The sequence below is a fragment of the Centropristis striata genome, chromosome 12 (assembly GCF_030273125.1).
Source record: "Centropristis striata isolate RG_2023a ecotype Rhode Island chromosome 12, C.striata_1.0, whole genome shotgun sequence".
Classification (NCBI taxonomy): Eukaryota; Metazoa; Chordata; class Actinopteri; order Perciformes; family Serranidae; genus Centropristis; species Centropristis striata.
The window spans coordinates 31,914,532-31,938,967 of NC_081528.1; the positions used below are offsets into that span (position 1 = coordinate 31,914,532).

The 24,436-nt window shown below is 37.7% G+C and overlaps 1 protein-coding gene across 1 annotated transcript; it reads left to right on the forward strand.

Moving 5' to 3' along the window:
- The first annotated feature begins 350 nt into the window (after positions 1–350).
- zgc:152774 (uncharacterized protein LOC553526 homolog) lies at positions 351–22,622 on the forward strand. The gene is made up of 17 exons (XM_059345464.1): positions 351–471; positions 618–690; positions 3,264–3,396; positions 4,538–4,758; positions 4,843–4,990; positions 6,701–6,854; positions 10,756–10,884; positions 11,835–11,954; positions 12,054–12,157; positions 12,721–12,840; positions 14,290–14,406; positions 15,248–15,325; positions 16,450–16,489; positions 16,603–16,949; positions 18,899–19,415; positions 20,089–20,252; positions 22,124–22,622. The coding sequence occupies exons 1-17, from the start codon at positions 433–435 to the stop codon at positions 22,278–22,280; spliced, it is 2,661 nt and encodes an 886-aa protein (XP_059201447.1). The 5' UTR covers positions 351–432; the 3' UTR covers positions 22,281–22,622.
- Positions 22,623–24,436: the final 1,814 nt, after the last annotated feature.

Consider the following 24,436-nt stretch of genomic DNA (forward strand, 5'->3'; position numbering starts at 1 on the left):
TTATTTGTTTATTCCTATTTAAATACATCAGTAATAACAATCAATAAAGTATTGTGTCTAACAACAAAATTATTCCAACTTTATGTGCAACAATGTAGATGAAAGCAAGTAGGTACTTCAGTCAAAGAAAATATGAAGAATAGAAAAGGTCAACATACAAACATATATATAAACAGTAGAAACAATATGTACAAATGTGGTGTGGTATCAATCACAGTCAATTTTGCATAAAATTATCTCAAAAGTGCATAATTGAATGAATCATTTTAATGACCACTTGTGTCGCAGTGATCCCGTGAGATCTTGCTCTTTAATCTCTGAGTGAACTTCCTTTAGTGCAGCCCAGAGGACGGACGCTACGCCCACTGCTTGTCACTGGCTACGTGCGCAGAAAACACACGGCGCCACCAAAAGCATAAGTCAGTCGCAATAATGGCGAGATTAAGCGAACATGGGATTCGCTTGAGTTCCGTACGTATTTCACATTTTTTCATATCTTGGCATGTTATGTAGCTTTATCCGTGCAATACTATAAATTTCAAAGTAACTTTTTCTTCTTCCTGAAAGTGCATATGAATTGAAACTGAAACAAACTTTTGTTTTTATTTCTTCTCTAGATGAGTCCTTCCTTCCTGAACAGCAACTCTACCAGTCACACCTGGCCCTTCAGCGCGGTTGCGGAGTTAATAGGTAGGTCAGTGTGCTGTGCGGAGCTGTGCACCTGCAGCTGTGTGTTGCTGCTGCTGTTGCTGTTGCTGGTACAACTTTTCACGCTTCCATGTCGTGCACTCTTCCGCAGTCGCACGCAAAGTGGACTGGCTGTTGCTGCTAAAATGGACTAAGCGGACTTCCTCTTTTACAACCTCAGTGACTTTATGACTCCTTAACGCTCGTCAGCGTCCAAAGAGCACTGTCATCGTAATAATTGTGTTATTAAGATAGCATTTTTTATTATTATTGCATTTGTATTCATGTTGTTTGTTGTCTCTTTGCACTGGTCATGCTATTCCTAAAATTCTAACAACTTGCAGAGAGAGGTCAAGTTTTGTAGTTATTCTGAATGGGATCACATGTGTTTGTTGTTAGGAGTCTGGACTTTAATCCAGCATGAATCACTGGATGATTCGTCCCTGCACGTGATGCAAAGCTCCTTGTTCTGGCCTGTCAACATTGTCATTGCTCCACTCTGTGCTCTCTCATTGGCGCAGACGTGCTGGCCGGCTGTTGGCTGCTGGGTTGGTTTTGACAGGAAGAGCAGTGAGGGAGTGTGTCGTTTAAATGCAGATACTTTACATGACATCTTCTGATTTCTCTGCTCACGTGATGCAAGACCTGAAAGTTACATTTCAGCATTAAAAGGTAATTGGTAACGCTTTAGAATAAGGTCCTTAATAACCATTAATTAACAAGTAATAAGGCATTGTTCTCGCTTTAGAGCCGGTAGTTGCAAAAAGCATAGTTAACTTATAATAGATGAGCAATAAAGTATATTTTAACATCAATAAGCAAACAAAATAAGATTAATAAAGGCATGGCAAAGACATAATGGGTGGGTCATGGGTGTTTGTAATGCCATTATTAACACTTATATAAGCTTATAAACACACAATAATGTTAATAAGCATCTTGTAAGGACTTACAAGGGCCTTATTACTTGTTAATTAATGATTATTACAAGGACCTTGATATAAAGCGTTACCAAGTCATTTTATGAGTAAACAAAAACCCTGTAGTTCTCATAATAGTGATGCAAGTGATGAAATTCACAACAAGATGCAGCAAACATCACCTGAGAAGGTGATGTTTAATGGTAGTTGCGGGTGTCAGAGAGGTGTTAAGATATAAGAGATAAGTGATGAGATAAATCTGTTAAGGAAGGAAAGTAAAAGGTCATGGCAGCAGAGTATATAAACACATGCATGGTTTAGATTAGATACGTTAGCTAAAACTAGGTTATATAATACATGTATGTTATAGCATCTACAGTAGATAGATTATAAACAGTGGTGGGGAGAAATATCCATTACTTAAGTAAAAGTACTAATACCACACTGAAATTACTCCACTACAAGTAAAAGTTTCAAAACGTTTTCTTTAGTAAAAGTACAAAAAGTGTCAGCATCAAAATGTACTTAAAGTATCAAAAGTTAAAGTACTCGTCATGCAGAATGAACCCACTCGGATTGTTGTAAATATTCCAAATAAATTATTGGATTACAATTATTGATGCATTTATGCAAGCAGCTTTTAAGATTTTCTTAAGATAAGGCTCATTTTAACTGCGTTACATACTGTTATGAGGTTTAATTTACTTAAAAAAAATTTAAAAAAGTCTGACCACTTTAAACTGATCACATTTTTTATGATAAATCTCAACCTAAAAAGTAACTAAAGCTGGCAGCTATATGAAGTGGAGTAGAAGGTACAATGTCTGCGTCAAAATTTAGTGAAGGAAAAGTATAAATTTACATAAAATGGAAATACTCAGGTAAGGTACATGTACCTTAAAATTGTAAATGAGTAAATTTACTTTTTTTCCACTCATTATGAAGCATAAATAAAAATAGCAAAACACTTTTTATTAAACCATACACACATCAACACAGGAGTCGTCGTGCTGTGGCTGCTTATCAGATGTGTACAGTATTAACATGCAGCTTAGGGCAATAAAACAATAATACTGTGTTTTATCAGCATGCACTTCCTGTAATATCAATATCACTTATTACTGTGGCAAGTTTAGGTTCACTTTATCAAACGTTCTAACACTGGTGAAGCCAGCAGCATAGTCAGATCAACGTTCAGCCGCTTTAATTTCAGAGCTTTCCCCCCTTAAGACTCACTGACAGTTTGGTAATTCTGTAGAAAAGTTATTATGTGTTCCCTGCATGTCTTTATAGTCCTATCTGTCTCCACCTTCTGTGCAAGTCATCCAAACTGATAAAACCTGCTAAAGAAGACATATAGCACTCTGATTACATAAAAGTTCAAATTAGTTAGAATAAATTTTCTTTGACTCTGCATTTGTTCAAACTTTTGAGGAAAACTGAAGAAAGCCAATTACCTTTTAGCTCACTTGGGAAAACTTCTGTTGTAAGTTTATTAAAAATCTCATTCAAGCTGATTTAAGGTTGAATGCCTTGATGCACTTCTTTCTTTCTCTTGTGGACCAAAACACTGAATCTCCCGTTCCTCCACCCGACCATCTCTCCGACCTTCTTTCTTTCTCTGTTGTTAATTAGCGTCTTTCTTCCGTGTTCTAGACAACGCATCAGATCCCGGTGTATCCGCTAAGCAGATCTGGATCGATGTAGTTGACGACGCGGGTCAGTTGTGTATAACCTTCACTGATAATGGCAGCGGCATGACCCCCAACAAGCTGCACAAGATGCTCAGGTACGGCACACATGAAGCTAAATGTGAAAAGCTCATCAAAGAGTGAATGGAGCATGTTCGTTTTTCTTGCATGTACTCAAACACATTGTTCCTCTTTTCTGTTTTTAAACCACAGACTGTGAGTCACCAGCGCTTTTAGATCACGTTTTGTATCAAACACACATTCACTGATAAGGATCCACATATCACAGTGTCCATCAGCTTTACACAAATAAGCATGTAAATACACACATATACATATAAATGAAACTAGCAGTGGATTAATCATAACTACAGTAACATGAATTTAATTAACAATTATGTGCAATATGTGACATAATTGTCAATTAAATTCACACATGTGTGTGTGTGTGTGTGTGTGTGTGTGTGTGTGTGTGTGTGTGTGTGTGTGCAATATCTGTAAACATGCAAAGTACTCTCAGGAAAACAAACAAACACAATAAATGTATATTAATAATAAATGCCAAATTGCAGAAATGTATGCATAGAATGTTTACAATGTGTATAGAATGTGTGTATATGTCTTATTTTTTATATTCTTTATTCTTTCTTCTTTATCTATGTGCCTGTACCTTGAGCTGCTGTGACAACTAAATTTCCCTGCTGGATAAATAAAGTCATATCTGATATTATCTTAATTAGATTGATAATCCATTAATCTTTTAAAAAATAAAGAAGTTTAATGTTTTGAAATGTTGCTGTTTTTTTTCTGTCACTGTAAATTAAGTGTGTGTGTAAGTAAATAGGTAATACAATCACAAAAGGCTAAACAGAAAAAAGGGAGAACATATTCAGAACATTTTTTTAAAAACAATAATTAAAACACAATGCACACATTGAAATGACAAAATATTTACGATGCAGGCGTGTCATCCGAACGCCTGTCTCAAAAGATAGGTCTTTATCTGATTTTTAAAAGAGTCCACAGAAACAGCAGACCGCAAGAGGGGGATTCAAAAGATTTGGACAAAACAAGCTACATGATTTAAGACTCTTCATCACTGGAAAAATTGCATTTCTCACATTGTTTCTGGCATCTGTTGATGAATAATGGCAATTAAAAAATAAACCTTAGTTATATCTTTTATATGCACACAAACACATGTTCTTGTTTCCTCACGCCCTCTTTCTTCATGTCCAGCTTTGGTTTCACAGAAAAGGGTATAGGTAGGGCCAGTCAGCAGGCCATTGGAGTCTACGGGAACGGTTTCAAGTCTGGCTCCATGCGCCTCGGCCGCGACGCGCTCATCTTCACCAAAAACGGCGGCTGCCAGACGGTGGGAATGCTGTCTCAGACCTACCTGGAGAACATCAAGGCACAGGCCGTCATCGTCCCCATCGTCCCCTTCAACCAACAAACCAATATCCTTCATGAATAAAATAAGGATTGGTAGAGAATATGTTTGTGGCTTTGAAAGCTCCTTTATGACCTTAACTCAGTGTTACAGTCTCTGGTGGTGACCGAGGACTCGGAGGCAAGCTTGGCAGCCATCCTGCAACACTCCATCATCTCCTCCCAGGAGCAGATACATGCACACTTTGACTCCATTCTCTCTAAAAAAGGCACCAAGATTTTAATCTGGAACATCCGCAGGTCAGAATCAAACATTTGCTTGTGGTAAATTTAGTCAAAAGTAAATGAGAGGGAGAGGGAGAGGGAGAGATTTTTTTTTTTTTTTTTTTTTTGGCACCTGCATGTTGGGCTGAATCCAAATTGTCCGGACATTACCAGTCACAGAGTTTGAGTTCCTGGGAAGTCTGTGAGTGCCGACAGCTGTCCAACGCCACAGTGAATCACAAGGTCAAGGTCACAAGGCCTGGAGTAGGGCTGCACAATTTGCATGATTATTCTAATTACTGACATAAGAGGGAATTTTCATATTTGCATAATGTTTGCATTATTCTCATTTCCATTGAAAAATACATTAAAATGATCATGGTGGGATGTTTTTAGGGGATGATCTCTACCAAACTAAGTTATTTTTAAGTCTGTAAATACAATTGTAGGTAAAGATATCTTGCAGCATCACTTTGTAGCACCAGGCCAACTGTTTTCCCCTGCTCCTTTATACTAAGCTCTCATCTAACTATTTGCAATACAGCCAATAAGCATATTTACAAAAATCTTAAAACCATTCCTTTAGCTTGACTTCACATAAAAATTCTTGGTTGGAGTTTCTAGATGTGTTGAGGGAAGCTCTACTGAAGCTCATGTTAGACTGATGTATGCAAATAAGGACCAAACAGAAACAGGCAAATAAGCACGAACACACACTTATGATGTTTGTTCCAGCGCACGTTTACACAAATCCATGCAAATGAACAGGTGCAGAAACAAAGCCCATATTGTCATCACTTTCATGGAGGAGAGGAAACTTGAAACCTTTTAAACTTGACTTTCTTCAGCAAAGGTCCACAAACTAAGAGACACTGTTCATGTCAGGAAATAATTCAGACGGTCTTCTTGTTTTGCTTCCTCTTAATGTTAGTCAGAAACGTGTCTCAACTCTGATCATTATCATCAAGTATTGCACATATCATAATCAGCAGACTGATTGAAACTGTGCTGCTTGCTTAGTGTAAGATGATTAACTTATATTGGATTGGACACTGCAGCCTTTTAGACACATTCAACACTCGGGTTCCAAAGGGGTGGTTCATTTATGGTAAAATTCCCTAGTTAGTTAAGGTGAGGAATTTTGAAAATATTGCAGATTTTGAATTATGGAAACAAACTGTATCATATCTAAACATGAATGTAAAAAAAAATCCTAAAATCCCCAAAATGTCCCATTCAAAATGTTAAAATATAACTTTATGTAGTCCATGGGCTCAAATGTGTGGTTTTAATAGTCTCAAAAGTCAATATTATTTATTTATTATTCATCATCTGGAGGAATGCACAGTGTGTGTAGGGGGCGTGGCCTCAGCAGCCCGCAGTAAGTGGTGTGCTATGTGCATGTGATTGAGGAATAGCAGATTAAAGTTTACTTGCATGAAATCAAGTTGTTTTTGTCGTAAAATGTATTTTCGCCAACTATATTTATGTTCCCTGTTCAGGGCCAACCTTCAGTTTTGTAAATTCATGGTTTATTCCTGTTCATTTCCATAAATTCTCATTATTTACCATGGAAAGTTTCCAACTTTAAAAAATCTTTAAGAATTATGCCAACTATTCAAAACCCACATGTGCAGCTCCAAGATTGGAAAATTTGGCTTCTCCTTGTAAATTAATGTGGGATCAGTTATATGAAAAGTGTCTTTATCTGTTTTAACAATGGCTCCCTTTGATATTATCCCAAAGGGCCAAAGACGGCAAGCCAGAGATCGACTTTGAGTCGGATGTGACTGACTTCCGTTTGCCCGAGATTCAGATTCAGGAGCTGAAGAAAGGTCTCAGGAACAACGGAACCTTGAGAGTCGATCAGAACATCCCAGACATGCACTACAGTCTCAGGGTGAGTTGAGAAACAGTGTGTCACCTGTGTGGTTTCTAAAAACACAGAGGAGGATATGAGGATGTTCCTCAGGTCTGGTGCTACTGAAAACACGGCACCGTCTTCCTGTTATGTACAATTATGGGTAACGCTTTATGTTAAGGTCCTTGTAATAACCATTAATTAACAAGTAATAAGGCCCTTGTAAGTCCTTACAAGATGCTTATTAACATTATTGTGTGTTTATAAGCCTATAATGTTAATAATGGCATTATAATACAGCTAATAGCAGGCTATAAGAGATTTATAAGCACTGATAAGAAACTTGTTAACAGTTTGCAAATGCTTAAGAACATTAATAAAAGTCTCATGAGTATCTCATAATTGTTCATAATGGCATTACAAACACCCATGACCCACCCACTATGTCTTTGCCATGCCTTTATTAATCTTATTTTGTTTGCTTATTGATATTAAAATATACTTTATTGCTCATCTATTATAAGTTAACTAACAGTTAACTAAGCTTTTTGCAGCTACCGGATCTAAAGCGAGAACAATGCCTTATAACTTGTTAATTAATGGTTATTAAGGACCTTATTATAAAGCGTTACCCAATTATGTTCAGTGCAGTAGCTCATGTCTCCCCAATGTGCTGGTATATTTAGTGGTAGTCGTGTGTGTTTGTGGTAATTATAATACAGCATAGTAGCCCTATTTATGCAACTCACCTGTTGAATTTATATGAAGGCTTACAGTTACAAGGCGTGGCCGCTTTGAATACAGGTGGGTGCCATCACAGGTGGTGTGTTTAGAAAACAGGCTTCACAGCTCATCCACACCTCATCTCTCAGAGTTAGCAGGAGTCAGAGAGCCCCCCACTTCAGACTCCTCTGGGTGAAGTCATGGAGACTATGTCCATATTTTATACAGTCTATGGTTAAGTCATATTATTTTTAAGTTATTGAAAACACATTACATTTTTGTAATAAGTAATCGAATCCATTGGATTCCAAAAAAAGATCTAATCTGAATACTTTTACTTCAAATAAGGGCCCGACTGATAATGGATTTTTTAAGGCTAATATGGGTTTTTCAGACTAAGGAAAGTCAACATACAAACAATATAGAAAATATAATCAGTTGAAATAATATGTACAAATTGGATAGATGTGACAAAAGATATATATACCATGGAAAAGGTTACTTTTTCTCTCAACCTAAAGCTAGATGTATTCATGAAACACTGGGAAAGATTGGTGCAGTTCATCAGACCTTTAAGAAGGATTTTGGCAAGGAAACAAGCTGAAGAAATGTCCACTTTTTTTTGTTGTTGTTTTTTTTGGTTTTCCCACTGGATCACAGTGGCGTGAATACTGAATGATGCCCAACTGCTACAGACATTTATATTTATTTTTTCATGTTTTTACTTTTTGCTTCTATACCCCTCTGTAAATAGTTAAATTTTAGGGTTTTTGTTTTTTTCTTTTTCTTTTTCTTTACAAATCCATACTCATATTATTAAAAGGGAATGGACAATGGACATTTGGAACAAGAAGCTATTGATACAAAACCCTTGGCTCTGAACAATGTTGATGAACAACTGTAAACTTGTACTTGTCAATTGTTCTGAAATTTCCCAATAAAAAGATAATTACAAAAAAAAAAAGAAATATGTTCAAATATAGAGTTAGATCAGGTCAGGTGGCTGTGCATATGCTAATTTAACGTATAGAGGGGAAGAAACAGTTGTGATGGCAGGAGGTTTTGGCCCTGATGGAGGGAGGGACTATGGTATGGAATATGGAAGTTGATATAATGAATTTTTGAGCTGGAATGAAAATTGACCTTTCCTGTGTAGGTATTGAGCACATTTTGCACCAGTACGACCATGCAGAGGTCTACTACCTTACTGCCTGTCCGCTGACACTTTTCAACCATTTTTAAGGTGACAGAGGAAAGAACATTTTATTCGTCCAGTGTTTTGCTGGTATCTGACTGTACACTGCAAAAAAAGAAAAGTTGGATGAACTCAAAATTTCAAGGCAACAAACTTCGATACAATTTTAAGTTGGACAATTAAACAAAATATTCTAAGTTTTGTTTTTGAGTTTGCTCAACTCTGAATTCAGATTTTTGTCAACTCAACTGTAAGTTGTAGGCTACTAACTTATAATTTTACATTGTAATAACTTCTAATCCTTACTTCTGCTAACTTCTGCAATGTGCTGAATTGGCACGATTGTAACGCCGCTATGAAATGTCAGCTAATGTTGCGACCACAATTTTGAGTTAGCATTGATACGCTAATGGCTACTCTTGTATCTGTAATAAGCAGCGCCGGCAGCATCAGTTAGCCGCTAGCCGCTAGCAACAGTTAGCCGCTAGCATCAGTTAGCCGCTAGCTTTCGCTAATGACCGAATTTCACCGCTTTCCCACATTTCACAACAAAGAAATAAGAGTTAGCAGAACTATTGTCCCTTGTTGTGAACCCCAACTTAAAGATATAAGTAACAACAACTCACAAAGTTGTTTTTGAGCAGACAACTGGCTTCCTTTGTTGTGCTAACTTACATTATTGCCCTAAATGTCAATAATTTATATTTCCAAGTTCTACCAACTTAAATCACTGTTTTAGGCCAAAAAATACAAGTTGGCTTTTTTGCAGTGTACGGCTATTTCAGTACAATTGTTGTACTGATTTATTGATGTTCAGACAAAATAATTGAATTAGTGAGTCATCCAAGACAGTAAGTCACACCAATGTTGTATACACGTTGCTATACACTTTTTGCTGCTGTATCACTGGAAATTTCCCCTTTGTGGGACTAATAAAGGAATATCGGTAACGCTTTATATTAAGGTCCTTGTAATAACCATTAATTAACAAGTAATAAGGCCCTTGTAAGTCCTTACAAGATGCTTGTTAACATTATTGTGTGTTTATAAGCTTATATAAGTGTTAATATTGGCATTACAAACACCCATGACCCACCCATTATGTCTTTGCCATGCCTTTATTAATCTTATTTTGTTTGCTTATTGATATTAAAATATACTTTATTGCTCATCTATTATAAGTTAACTATAAGTTAACTATGCTTTTTGCAACTACCGGATATAAAGCAAGAACAATGCCTTATTACTTGTTAATTAATGGTTATTAAGGACCTTATTATAAAGCGTTACCGGAATATCTTATCTTATCTTATCTTATCTTATCTTATCTTATCTTATCTTATCTTATCTTATCTTATCTTGAAGGATTTTTCAGTTGTCATGAAATTGTAGATATCCATATTTCCATTTTTGAGCACTTTTTATTGATTTCTGCTTAAAAGTTGGAAGTGAAAGTTGATCGTAAAGATTGGTACATACCAATTTTTCTCAACTCTTAATGATTGTCTTTATCCTTCACTAAAACTCACCACAAATGAAGATCCATTGTTTGCAATGCACAGTTAGAGTTCAGGGGAACAGATGTAGTGGTTACAGTGGTTAAAGTCTGGCTAAGTCTGGTTAAAGTCTCTGCTCTTACAGCGCACAGCAAATAAAGTCCTCTGCAGGTGTCTGTGAGTCACCAAGTGTAGGTGTGTGTGTGTGTGTGTGTGTGTGTGTGTGTGTGTGTGTGTGTGTGTGTGTGTGCGTGTGCCAATTTCAAGTGCAAACCAGACGCCGTCTTCACAACCGGGGAATTACCTGTGGTTTTGTAGTAACACTGCCCCAGTTTCCTATAAAAGCCACCTTCAAATTGTTTTGTCTATATTTTGACAATCAAAGAGTCATTAAAATATTCAAATTTAGATGCATTTACTCATGCTTTTTAAGAGAGGCCTAACAGATAGTGTCAGATCAAAAGAATCGTTGTTTTAAATATTAAATGTTTTCTTTTTACAGTGTCTATTTTTCTGTGTGTTTCAGGCGTACCTCAGTATCTTGTATCTGAAGCCGAGGACGCAGGTTATACTGAGGGGGAAGAAGATTCTGGCTGCGCTGGTGTCCAAGAGGCTGAAACACGTTGAACATGACGTGTACAAACCCCACTTCAGTGTATCCCTTTAATACCTGTGTGTTTGCTCACGTGTGTGTTGCTATAAAGTCATTATCTGTGTTTGTGCAAACAGGAAGTGAGAAGTTAGTTGCTCCTGGAGATGAATCAGGCAGTGTTGCGTTTGTTTGGATCCAACAAGACACGACAACAGTTGGAGGGGAGAAAATGAAAATGCATGTGGATGTGATATCTGTTTTCAATTTGCTGTATTGTTGTTTCACTTTCAGATTTGTTGTTTGTCCCTCTCTCTGTGACTGTGACTTCTTTTTAGTCAGGCAAATACTTCACACTGTTTTGGTTTGCTATGGCCAAGGAGACTGTAAGGGTTAACAGCTCCTTATTCCTTTGATTAATTGTTTTGTCAACAACTAAATGTCAGATAATAGTGAAAAATGTCCCGTGTAATTTCCGATGGCTCACTCGTTGTGTTTTTATCAACTAATTTCTATATGCATCTTGAAGATTCGCATGAGAAAAGCTTGATGGAAACACCAAAATTCTGAAAAACTCTTGAAAATGCGGATAAAAGTTTTTATGTCCACATTAAGGTGGTTTGTGTATTTTTTTAAAAATACTCAAAATTCGATTAGACTTGGAACACGGCAGCTGTGACGTCTTCAAATTGTACATTTTATCGAACCAACTGTCCAAAAATCAAAAGCTCTTTAGTTTGTTAATACATATGACAAAGAAAAGCATTAAATTCCCACATTAAAGAACATTGAGACCAGCAAATGTTTAGCTTTTGTAATTGAAACAAAATACTAATGGTTATTCTTTAACCATCAAAATAGTGACCAATTAATTTTGACATTTTCGTGTAAATTAGGTATTTATGTGAACCTTTCTCCTGTTCTGCATTGGTATCTTTAGCTTGATATTTATTATCTGCCATTAATCTGAAACCTGCCGGGGTCCACTGCTGTTAGCCTTGACTGGTGTCTGTCAGAGAGAGAAGGTGAAGGTGACCTTTGGGCTGAACCCGAAAAACAAAGATCACTATGGCATCATGATGTACCACAAGAACCGACTCATTAAAGCCTACGAGAAAGTTGGCTGCCAGCTGAGGGTAAGGAAAATTCTGTGTCTTTATTTCGTTATGCTCTGCTCCAAATAATATGAAAAGATACCTGCCTGTGCTTAAATCTCCCTTCTCGATTCCTTGCAGATGTCGGGCCAGAGGGCAGGACTCGGGGTCATCGGCATCATCGAGTGTAACTTTCTCAAACCTGCACACAACAAGCAAGACTTTGAATACACCAAAGAATACAGGTACATACAGTCTAGATGCATACAAGAAGCTTCGTGCTAATGTGAGTTACCTTTTTGCTCTGGTTTGTGATATATGCCATACAAGCAGATAATCTGATACTGTGTTTACAAAGTTATGAGGAGACGGCAATAATGAAAAATTTTCCTGGTTGCACTTTCATTTTCCATGTGAAGCCAAATGTGTTGAGTGTTTTACAGCAGGGAAGCTGATAAAGTGTTTTTGTACATTTGTACAGACAAGAAATACATGTACAGTCATGGAAAAAATTATTAGACCACCCTTGTTTTCTTCAATTTCTTGTTCATTTTAATGCCTGGTACAATTAAAGGTACATTTGTTTGGACAAATACAATGATAACAACAAAAATAGCTCATAAGAATTTAATTTAAGAGCTAATATCTAGCCATTTTCCATGGTTTTCTTGATAATGATTTTGGTTATAATCAAGAAAACCATGGAAAATGGCTAGATAAAAAACACCCTTATTTACGCTGTTGAGTTTATGATATGACTAAAAACAGTTAAAGAAATGAACGGTCTTTTCCTTTTTCTTCTCTCAAGACTTACCCTCGGTGCTTTGGGTCTGAAACTGAACGACTACTGGAAAGAAGTGACGGAGAAGAAGGCCAGAGAGCGAGAGTTTCAGGCTCTAGAGAGAGATGAAGAGCGGCAAGAAGCTGAGTGAGTGTCGACTGTTTTTATCTGTAGTTCAGTCTCGGTACCGGTACCCAATGGTTCCTTTTTCCGGGACTTTATTCTCCCTGAATGACTGTATATTGTATTATTTCTCCGTAAACGGTATGCAAATCACATACTATTGGTTTCACAAAAAGGTTTTGGACATACGAAAAAAAATCTATAACTTGAACAAGCTGCAGGAATTATGTTGTCTCTTTTTCTTTCTGTCTATACTTTAATTTACTCTCTCACCAGAATGTGCTGTCAGGAACTGATCATTTAGCACTGATTTATTTAATGTCAATTGGTACTCTTTGGTATCGGCATAATTCCAGAGAGAGAATTTCCAAGTTTGGTACCCAGTATATAATATAATGACCCAATATAATATAATGTAATATAATATAATGGCAATAACAACAACAACACTAGTAATATATGGATATAAATATGGATTGTATCTTGGATTATTAGCATAATTACAACATAATAATAAATAAATAATATATTAAATAATAAATAATATGCTATGGCCTTTGGTTTGTGAGATCTTAACTAGGTATTTGAACAGCTGGAGAAAGGAAAGACACAAGATGTTTCATTCGGATAATTACGGATTTATTAATACCTACGAACACCACCACGTCATCTCCATGTCACCAATCTATCATTTCCTCTTTTAAGGACTTCTTTTCAAAAAATGTAACTGAGCGTTATGCCTATACTTATAGACATTATAAAATATCAAAACAGAGGTGAAAATACGGCCAAAATACACTTAATTCCCCTCGCCGTTGACAGTTTATCAAGACACTTATGGATGTTTGCCCTTCAAAATAAGAAAAAAAAAGGTACTTAAATATATCCAGATCAATATGATTCACTCCACTTATTATTATTGTTATTATTATTTTCCAAACCAACAAGTGTCTTCATAACTTGCCTCCACAATGCACCAAAATTAAAATGTATTACAGTAAGTGCAAAAAACGTAATAAAACTCATTCTACAAGCCTTTTGTGTATAACCACGGTAATTATCCAGAGAGATAAAACCCTCTCATGTAGGAACTTGTCAAGTCAACTGAAGGTTGAAATAGATTTTCCAAAGCTTGAAAGACGAGAGTTGAGACGCTGCTTCTTGTGCTTCTCTCATATGACAGTTGCGAAGAAGAGTAAACAAGTTGAGGCAGGGAAATACAGCCGTTATAACCAATTAAGCAAAAAGTTATTTGGCAGCACTAGAGGTTCAATAGAAAATATTTTGTGTTGTATGTAGCTTTCTACAAAATCTTCTTGTTCTAAATATCTGCTCCCAAGTGTTAATGTCCACAAACACTGAGATCATCTGAGAATTGTTCCAATCATAATTATTTTTGGGTGGATGGACTTCCCCTCTAATGTCAGCTTCTCTTTTCTGACACTTCTCAAACATGTATGTCTGTATTTACAGAAGCCCCGCGTGGTTACAGTGTGAAGAGTGCCTGAAGTGGCGAAGCGTCCCTTCAGGTCATTACAGTGTGGTTCCTGACAGCTGGAACTGCAGCCAGAACCCCAATCCACGCTACAGGTGTGTATTTCTAGTCAGTGCTTTCCTTGGATTGGACTTAAAATGTTAGAGATTAGGTGGTCCTCCAACTTCCTGTAAGTGCAGTGCTGAATTACTGAAATGACCCTTAACCCATTAAAGCCTGGATGTCATTTTGTGGTATTTGTAGTTTTTTTTCCACCTATTTTCGATCTCTTGGCCAATGAAATGCATCAGAATACATGTGGGAGTGTTGCAATGCAACATGAGACTTTTCCAGAACTTTGAAATAATCACCAAAAAAAGACACAAAATGACCCAAAAAAAAGACAAATTATTTAGAAAAGACACAGAATTACCCAAAAAAGACACAAAATTATTAAAAAAAAGACATACAATTACTAAAAAAAAAACTTCAGGTTTTAGGGGCTTATTTTAAAATGATAAAAGGTTTTGCAGGCATTTTTTCTAGGCGTTTTAGGCCTAAATGGGTTAAAGTGGTTACATGCTGGAATGGCCCTGCAATTTAGGGGCAAAACATTAAACATCAGCCATAAGATTTCTGATTTAAGTCCCTCCGGGGAAATACATTGTGTCTCTCTTAACCCTCATTTCCCTCTTCATCTCTCTACTATCTACAAAGAGGGCTTAAAATAGAAGTGATCACATGTTTATCTATCTGATTGATTTATTAGATACAAAACCTCATTACTTGAAGCTGTCACAAGACACTCAAGATATCTACATGTGCTTTAATCAGAAACCAGTGGCGTGCGTTCATGTGTGCGTGCTTGTGTGTGTGTGTGTGTGTGTGTGTGTGTGTGGAAGGTGGAACAGGAAGGTCTGAGCTGAAGCAGTAGTTGTGTTGCTCTGTGTCTTTCAGAAGTTGCTCTTCACCAGAGGAAACAGAAGAAGGCGAGGAGCAGTTAACACCCAGCTACCAGAAAAACCACAAGAAACAGTAATTTCACATTTCATTTCTTTCGACTCAAACTTTTTCTGTGTGAGAATCTTTACGCGGACAGGCGTTTCACACTGCTACTCTTCCTGCATGCTTGTGTGCACATGTGGGTTCATGTGACATTGCGGTTTCCAGCTGTCAGTTTCATGCTCTTATTTCCGGTTTAACTAGACTGCATGTGTCTAGTTTTGCTCTCTCTGCCAGACCATGGTCAACCCAGGACTGAAAGTGAGTCAGTTCTTCTGAACATGGTCACTTGTAACTCATACGTACATGTAAAGAAATTTAAATAATGAGTGATTGATTTTGTTGTTTTGTCACTTTGCCAATTTGAAACCCAAAACTTTAACATCCGGTGTTTAAATTCCTTTGTGAATTGTTGGAAGTTAAAGCTGGTTTTGGCAGTTATGGAAAAGGCAAAAAAAATTTGAAACTACAATTTGAAACTCCTGCAGCTCTCCCCTCTCTGTCCTAGCCTCTTCCAGCAGACGAGAACGGGCAGATGCATGTGATTCATGCAGATTTGTGGTCCTAATGCCGTTATAGTAGGACTGACAAACTGCCTTTGGCTCCCTTTTCTGCAGCTGCTTTGCACTGAAGACAATTGTTAGAAAACTAGAATAGCAACTTCTGCAGGATCAGACTTTCACTCTCTGAAGGGAGCTGCACAGGAATCAACGGCCAATAGGAACTCTCTATCTCTGAACACACCTGTGATTGGCCAGATCTCCCTTTGCATGCCAGATTTTCTGAAGCCTGAAAACATCCAAGAGGAGGTTCAGAAGTGTAGTTAGTTCTCTCAGACCACGTGTACTACTTAATGCTCAATGTAATTATGGAACTTCTTCTTCTTCATTTTTCAGTGCTTTCCTACTTGCCTAGTAGCAGATAATCTTACTAGCAATCATATTAGAGACAAAACAGCCAAATAGAAATTACTGACTATTATTTAGGGACACTGTAAGCCTTCAGATCTCAGTGTCCATGGGTTCGGTATCACAAAGAGCAGGGAATTGTAGTAAAACTGAGTGAGAGCTATGAAAGAGTTACTTTCAACTTAAACCTCTTTGACCTTTTGTGTCTATGTCCCTCTCAACTCATTAATCTGTTTTTTTTTCCTGCAGTGAGCATCCCAAAAGCAGAAAAAGAGAAAAATCATTGGAGGTTTGTGAAAAGTTTTTAACTTTAGACACCTTTCCTGTTGATAATGGCATGTGCTGTTTGGCTAGACAACCTCTGGATATGTTGTAAGTGTACTTGGTTTGTTGGTGTCGCAGGTGCAGGAGTTTCAGGACCAACAGGACAAACATCAAATCCTCTCACGCAGCTCATCAGAGCCGAGCCAGCCCACCTTCCAGTCCACACACTCACCTGATCACACAGAGGAAAACACACATGATCAGACAGACGCAGACACAAACATATTTGATGATGTACAGACACAAACTGCACTCCCAGCTGAAGTCACACACACACAACAGAAGCCTGTTGGAAGAGGAACAGTCATTAAAGACAAGACACAAGTGGAACATGAAGCAAATTATCACACGCATCAAGATGAAGAGAGAGACAAAAACACAACCACGGCGACGGTGGAAAGAGAAGAGGACATAGGCTTGTTAAGGTGGGGCATGTTTACTGTGTGCTAGTTAAGACGTGTGTGTTAATTATCAACCATAAAAACATTTTCACCAGTGTATTACACAGTAGTGCTAGCCTGGCTAACACCAGACTAATCACAAATGAGATTAGTCTGGAAACCAGCTGTTCATTTCTCTGTAGAGGAGACGTGGTTTACGATCCTGCAGAGCCGTTTATTGGGCGCTATGAATGTCTATCAAAAGCGTCTGTAGGTAGCTCTTAGCCAATCATGGGCAATAAACAAGCTGCTGCCGGTCTCTCAGCGGCTCCGCTGTCCCCCGGCTTGTAGCGAGATCACCGGCATTACGGTAGCGGGGCTAGTAGTGGCGCTAGTTGGTAGATTAGTTTATTTGACTTTTCCCAAATCCTGTCGGAAGCAAGGCTAAAACATCCTTTTTCATGGTGAAACAGGAGTCTGCTGCAGCCATGTTGGATCCTTAACGCCGGGATTCCACTGGATGTGTAACGACTCCGACAGGGGTCTGTCCGCAACGGCTGCGTATCTACGCAGTCCGTCAACACCCACCGGATCCGTCTGTGTCGGAGCTGTTGCGGACAGCGTAGTCCCGAGGACGCACGAGATCTTGCGAATTCACGCCTAATCAATTGATATAACTGGAAGATAATCAACATCTCCTCGTTAATGACTGGAGACAAATCCAGCGACTCCGTCTTAACGAGCGCTAACGAGGTCAGCCGGCTTGTTAACGAGCCGGCCGACCTCGTTAGCGAACCCGAGGTATTTTATTTTGAAAATATACCGGTGTTTTATTTTGTGTCTGTGCAAGACTTCCTGTCCCGAACGATCTGCTCTGTGCTGAATTTATGCGTCGTGCTCCGTCGTCCGACAAAAATAGAAGCTCTGCACAAGTGTTGCGAGGGCTGTCGGATGGCCATGCGTTGTCGGACTCATTACGCAGCGGATCTGCAGTCGGTGGAATCTCACACATTGATTATAATGGGTGCGTAACGACTCCGACGACGGATCTGCAGCCGTTACGCATCCAGTGGAATCCAGGCGTAAGTAAACTACAAAACTACAAGCTTCCATCTGCCGAGTAGTACGCGTCATCATCTTGCCGTCCCTCCCCGTTCTGTGATTGGATCCCTAAAACAGGGCTAAGAAACGGCCCTGGTTGCCAGACTGCCAGGTTCTGCTCGCTTGACGTGGTTGTTTTTTTGTTTTTTTTAATAGTTATTGCGCAAAACAGGAGATGGAAACGATTTTTCCAAATAAGTTTTAATGTAACAAACATTTAACTCAGACTGACTGACTGATCAGCTGTCTGAAAGAACAATCATAAGTTGCCTAATTAAAACTAATTCCTGAAGACTTCTCTCCATTTTCTCTTGTTGGTGGCCAAAGTTTTCCGATTAGCAAACTCTTTTTGTTGTTGTTCTTTTCTTTGGCGCACATTCTCTACTTCTTCTACTGTTTACTGAAGGATTAGCCTACAGCCATACATTACCCTGCCATCTTCTGACAAAAGTTTGTTTATGCAGCTTTGTTTATTCGATCTAAACCAGTTGGTTTCCAGTTGGAATCGTCCCTAATTTACATTTTCTTTATACAACATTTCAAAATTTAAATTTGGCTTTAATGGAAACACTGCTAATGTTTGCTGTTAGAAAGAAATAGACCAGACGCCGAAACTACCTCTGCAGTCTGCAGATCGTGAGCCAGGCACTTGCTCTTGCACTACTCATGCACTGGTTAACCTAGCGCGAGCAGCTGTGGTGGGCACACCAGATCCCAAATTTCTCAATGACAAAGAAAGAGCAGAACCTCTAGCCCCTTTCTTTTTTTCTCTAGTTTTTTTTTCCTTACCAAATGAGGCCCATTAAATGCTCAGTCTGTGGATTACCTGTTTCAAGTGTCTGTAAGTTGAATTTCACATGGTAAACATACAAACTGACTTTCTTCCTCTGCAGATTCAAAAGGAAATTAGGAGTATTAGTTTACTCCGCAAAGAAGAAGCGACATGTTCTGGAGGAGCGGCAGCCCGGCTCAGAAGATATGACCAAAGTGAAGAATCCTGAGAAACAAAAACACGAGATATGGTCCGTAGAGAAGACCACGGTGGACAGCAGCAGCCGAGTAGAGAAACCAGGTGACGCAGCACAGCGAACCTCCACCAGCCTCCCCTGGACCCACTCACTCACCTCCACCCAGACTGTGATGGTGTCTCCTCTGAGTCGAACAGAAGGGCAGCGGAGCAGGCCACTGCCTCCAGAAGGAAGCGACCGGAAAGCTAACGTGCAGAGGCTGGCTGTGTTGGAGATAGAGGCAAAGAGGCTGCGGAAGCTTCTGGGTCTGGAGATCAAAACGACAAGTCAGGGCACGATGACGACTGACAAGAGCAGCGCTGAGAAGCCAAACAGAGAGCCGGTGGCTTTACCAGCATCCACAGCAAGCAGAGAGGTCGGCTGCCAAACAGACGTCACCCAGGTCTGTTAATACCAAATGTTTTAGGTTCATTATGAGGATAAATTACATACAATTACATATCAGCACACATGGGGGTAAAGAAGAATGCTTTATTCTGGGCAATCTGCTCAAATGAACCTGGTCTCACAGGAATCCGTGAAATAGCGACAGAATCACTCAAATTTCCGTGAAACTGACACGGATTTCGCTACAATGCAAGTTAATGACAGTCATATCCCGTGGCTATTCCATGGATATTTTTTCCTATTGGTTTGTTCCAAGTCACGTGACTTTCAAGGTCCCGGCGGTCAGAACAAAAAACACGGCGGACAGTTCGCTCATTTTTAGTGAAAAAATCAATATTTTGACTTAGTTTCTGCATAAAAATGGATTTTGATTATATTTCTAGTGAGAAATATGTTTTATTTTCTAAATATTCACTCAGTGAATGCACATAATCACTTTGTATGTTGGAATAGCCACGGGATATGACTGTCATTAACTTGCATTGTAGCGAAATCCGTGTCAGTTTCACGGAAATTTGAGTGATTCCGAGGCTATTCCATGGATTTTGAGTTAAGCGAATCCGTGGCTATTTCACGGATTTCTGTGAGACCATGTCAGCTCAAATAGTTATTCTAAAATGAAGATCAAACAACAAACTGAGTAATCTTCTTTCTTTCCTCCACATTAGAGCTCTACTTCCTCCAGCAGCACGGGTCAGGAGGTGGTGGTCATGGCTCAGAGAGCTCTGTGTGGGCTGAAGGAGCAGTCTGACCAGAACATATCAAAGAAGGAGAAGACAGAAACTCCTAGCAGGATCAGAGTCGGTGACATCGAGGCCCGTGAAGACAACAGGTGGGTATTCCAGGCAGACGTTAAGGCACAGGGTGCTCCATTGTTGGTAGTAATATCTACGGAAAGTAATAGGAAATTAGTCACGCAATTGTGAGCCACATGTTGGCGTTCTTTTGTAGGTGGCGACCTCTAGTGGTCGTAGTACTTATGACAGGAGGATTAGAGGACGCCAGGTGAGGTATTATAAAGATCAAGAAAGTCCACAAAGGGAGGAGTTGGGGCTAGATGGAGGGATCGATCACACGGGACTTTCAGTGTTTGTGTCTTCTTTTCTTCTTTTTAACTTATTAAGTGCCCTTGTTCTTGTTCTATTCTGTGTTTTTTTCTACTGTTGTTTTTATTTATGCTACCTCAGTATTTTATTCTATTGTATTTTATTGTACTTGAATACCGGACTGCTGTGACAACCGAATTTCCCTTCGGGGATGAATAAAGTAATCTATCTATCTATCTATCTATCTATCTATCTATCTATCTATCTATCTATCTATCTATCTATCTATCTATCTATCTATCTATCTATCTATCTATCTATCTATCTATCTATCTATCTATCTATCTATCTATCTATCTATCTATCTATCTATCTATCTATCTATTCTGGGAAACCAAAAGTCAGTGTTATTATTTTAACTTCTTTCTACGTCTCCTGCGAAACTGCACAACTTGTAGTTAAGCACAACAGACGTTATTTTAACCCAAACCCTGATCTTTTTTCCCAAACTTAACAAAGTTATTTTGTTGCTTAACCCTTAATAGGGCACTCATTGAAATACTTGCAAATTCCAAATTTTAACCCTAGAGAATATTGGAGGATATTACATACTGCCAGAATGTGCGTAAAAAATGCGTAGATTAATGAGATTTAAAGTGGTGAATCTGTGAGAAAAAAGTTTTTCCCACTTTTTTCTCGTAAATCTGTGACTTTTTTCGCGCAGATTTGCCACTTTAAATCTCTTAAATCTGCAACTTTTTTTCTTGTAGATTTGCCACTTTAATCTAGTAAATTTGCAGCTTTTTTCTCGAAAGATTACCTGAAGTTACCAAATATAGTCCTTTGCCTGATAGAGGGTTAAACATAAACAAAAAGTTGATTTTACAATGTTTACCACGTGTTTAAAGCAGCAACCATGAGAATGTTCCACAATGTTAAATAGACTGGTTATATAGTTCATAGGTTATATTTTGTAAGATGTAATGCAAATCATTGTATGAGAATAAGTTGGCACACACCACTAGTATAGCTGTATATAATAATTTTGTTTACTGGTCCAGAAATAACGTACTTAATCAGAGCTTTATTTAAATAATCTTTATTTAAATGTTTTGGCAGTGAGAAGCAGTAGAAGTAAATCACATTTCAGTGTCCATAACTCTATAACTATCTCTGCATATACAAGATAAGTACACATGAACAAATAGTTATTCAAAGATTCAATTAATGGGTCCAGTTAAGTTACATTTTCTAAGATCTGTCTCTCGTAGCCTCCAGTATAAAGAGTCATTTCCTGTAGCTGGCAGGGTTACATTTGTGTGCAGGGACGTAAAAGTTACTGCTCTGTGAGCAGTGAGCTCAGCTCACTCTGCTGTCTCTTCTTCTCTCACTTCTCCAAAAACTTTAAAATTATCTCCTCTTTGGGTGGTCCGTAGCGTAGTGGGTTACACAGGCGCCCCATGTATAGAGGCTACAGTCCTCGCTGCGGCGGAGCCGGGTTCGAATCCGGCCTGAGCTCCCTTTGCCGCATGTCCTCCCCTCTGTCACCCCCTTTCTATCTGTCTCTCTCTTTCAATAAAGCATGTAAAATGCCAAAAAAATAATCTTTAAAAAAATAAAAAAAAATGATCTCCTCTTTCACACGTTCTCTGATCAGATCTTCACCGGAGAGTCTGCGCAGCATCCGTAACAACGTGGTGGTGCTTCTCACAGCCCTGCTGCCCCAGCTGGACCTGGCTGGCATCAGCATGGAGACGGACGACGTGGACAACATCCTGCAGCAGATCATCGAGGTCAACTCACTGAAACTGTGATCGGTGCTGTTAGACATTGTTCTGATAAACGCTGATCATGAGGCTGGCTGCAAGCGCATATTGTTAGTTAGTGTTGCATCATTTTAATTCATTTCTGGTGCTCAAATAGTTTAAGACACATAGTTTGTGTTTGCCTTTCTTGCCTGTTTTTATACAAACCTGAGCCTTTTAATCCAAAATGACCTGTTTTTTTAAGGTGTGATGTTTTGCAATTTGTTGTTTTGTTGCTGTTTTTTCTGACTATTTAAATAAGTTTTATACGTGTGCAACAGTCATGCTTGTTTCAAGATTTATCCACTTATCCAGACTTTTCACATTTGCATTAAAATACTAAAACATCAATTCTACTCCGCCTCTTAATTATTTATGTAAGGGTTCTTTATTAGACTATAACAAAGATCTGCAGTACCTCTCATGTGCCATAAGGTGGCAGTGAAGCCTAGTAATGAAAACATGCTTCTCTCAAATCCACATTTAGAGAGTGTTCAGGTCATGATCTCTGAAATCATCATAAAATTTAATTTGACCATTGATGTTTAAGATTACCGTTTTCTCTAGGGCGTCAGTTTAATGATGGACCGTTTAAATCTAATATTTGTTCATTTGGATGTATTGATAATTATTGTATTTATATATATATATATGTATTTATATATATATATATATATATATATATATATATATATATTTTTTTTTTTTTTTTTTTTTTTTTTTTTTCAGTAATTCTTACTGCCAGATTTTTTTTTCTCCATTCAACAAAACCACAGTTTGGAAACGTGCTATATATATATATATATATATATATATATATATATATATATATATATATATATATATATATATATATATATATTGTGACTACAGTTTGGATTAAATGTAACTATTTATTTTAACAATTCTTCACAAAGCAGACAGCACCGTGTTTGACCACACACCAAGGCTTTCAAGTAAGCTGTCCTTCATGAAAGATTCATAAATTGTAACTAATGATTATGATTTAAAATTTGTTGATTAACCACCAATTATAACAATAATAGTCTTTTGTCTGGTGTTTTCTGTTTTGTTATAAGGCAGTTACAAACATTGGCCAAGCATCAGTTATTGATATTCACATTTTTCACTATCAATAGCCCAACGATGCATTTATAAGTGTTAACAAGTTATTAATATGTTGATTTTTGGTCAAGCTGGTGTCATGCTGGAGTTGTCAAAGGACTTCACAACCTGGCAACCCAAAATTTGATGTTTTTGAAGTGAATTTAGCCTACTGTTTTATATCTACAGTCATGGAAACAAAATATTAGACCACCTTTGTTTTCTTCAATTTATTGGTCATTTTAATGCATGGTACAACTAAAGGTACATTTGTTTGGACAAATATAATGATAACAACAAAAATAGCTCATAGGAGTTTAATTTAAGAGCTGATATATAGCCAATTTCCCATGGTGTTCTTGATAATGATTTTGGTTAATATCAAGAAAACCACAGGAAATTGGCTATATATCAGCTCTTAAATTAAACTCTTATGAGCTATTTTTGTTGTTATCATTATATTTGTCCAAACAAATGAAGGAACAAATGAAGGAAAGGGGTGGTCCAATATTTTTTTCCATCACTGTATATATTATAAATGGCATCAATATAAGCAGTGGCGGTTCTAGACCAGTTTTACTGTGGGGGCCATGGAGGGGCCAGTGTTTAATCAGAGGGGCTCATTAGCACATAAAAAAATGGCAAAGATGATATTTAAGCATTCAAAATCTTTATTTTAGCTTATTTAAACATCTCATTTAAGTGTATTTGGAAAATACAAACACATTGATTTAATTAATGACACTCACCAACAATAACAGTTTTTTTGTATGACAATGACATTTCTCATTTTTGTGCACAATCACTTTTTTTATTTTGAAAGTGCAGTACAGTCAGAATGATATATATATATATATATATATATATTTTTTTTTTTTTTTTTTTTTTTTTTCAGTAATTCTTACTGCCAGATTTTTTTTTCTCCATTCAACAAAACCACAGTTTGGAAACGTGCTATATATATATATATATATATATATATATATATATACACACACACAATATTTTATTGCACAATTAAACTATTATACAATGTACACATTCTGGGTTCCTTTTGTGTA

Excerpts from the sequence above, each read along its gene's own strand:
- zgc:152774 (XM_059345464.1), top strand. The coding sequence starts at position 433 with ATGGCGAGATTAAGCGAACATGGGATTCGCTTGAGTTCC. Across the intron at positions 4,759-4,842 it reads CCCCTTCAACCAACAAACCA|AGTCTCTGGTGGTGACCGAG; the intron begins ATATCCTTCATG and ends ACTCAGTGTTAC. Across the intron at positions 20,253-22,123 it reads GAGGCCCGTGAAGACAACAG|ATCTTCACCGGAGAGTCTGC; the intron begins GTGGGTATTCCA and ends TTCTCTGATCAG.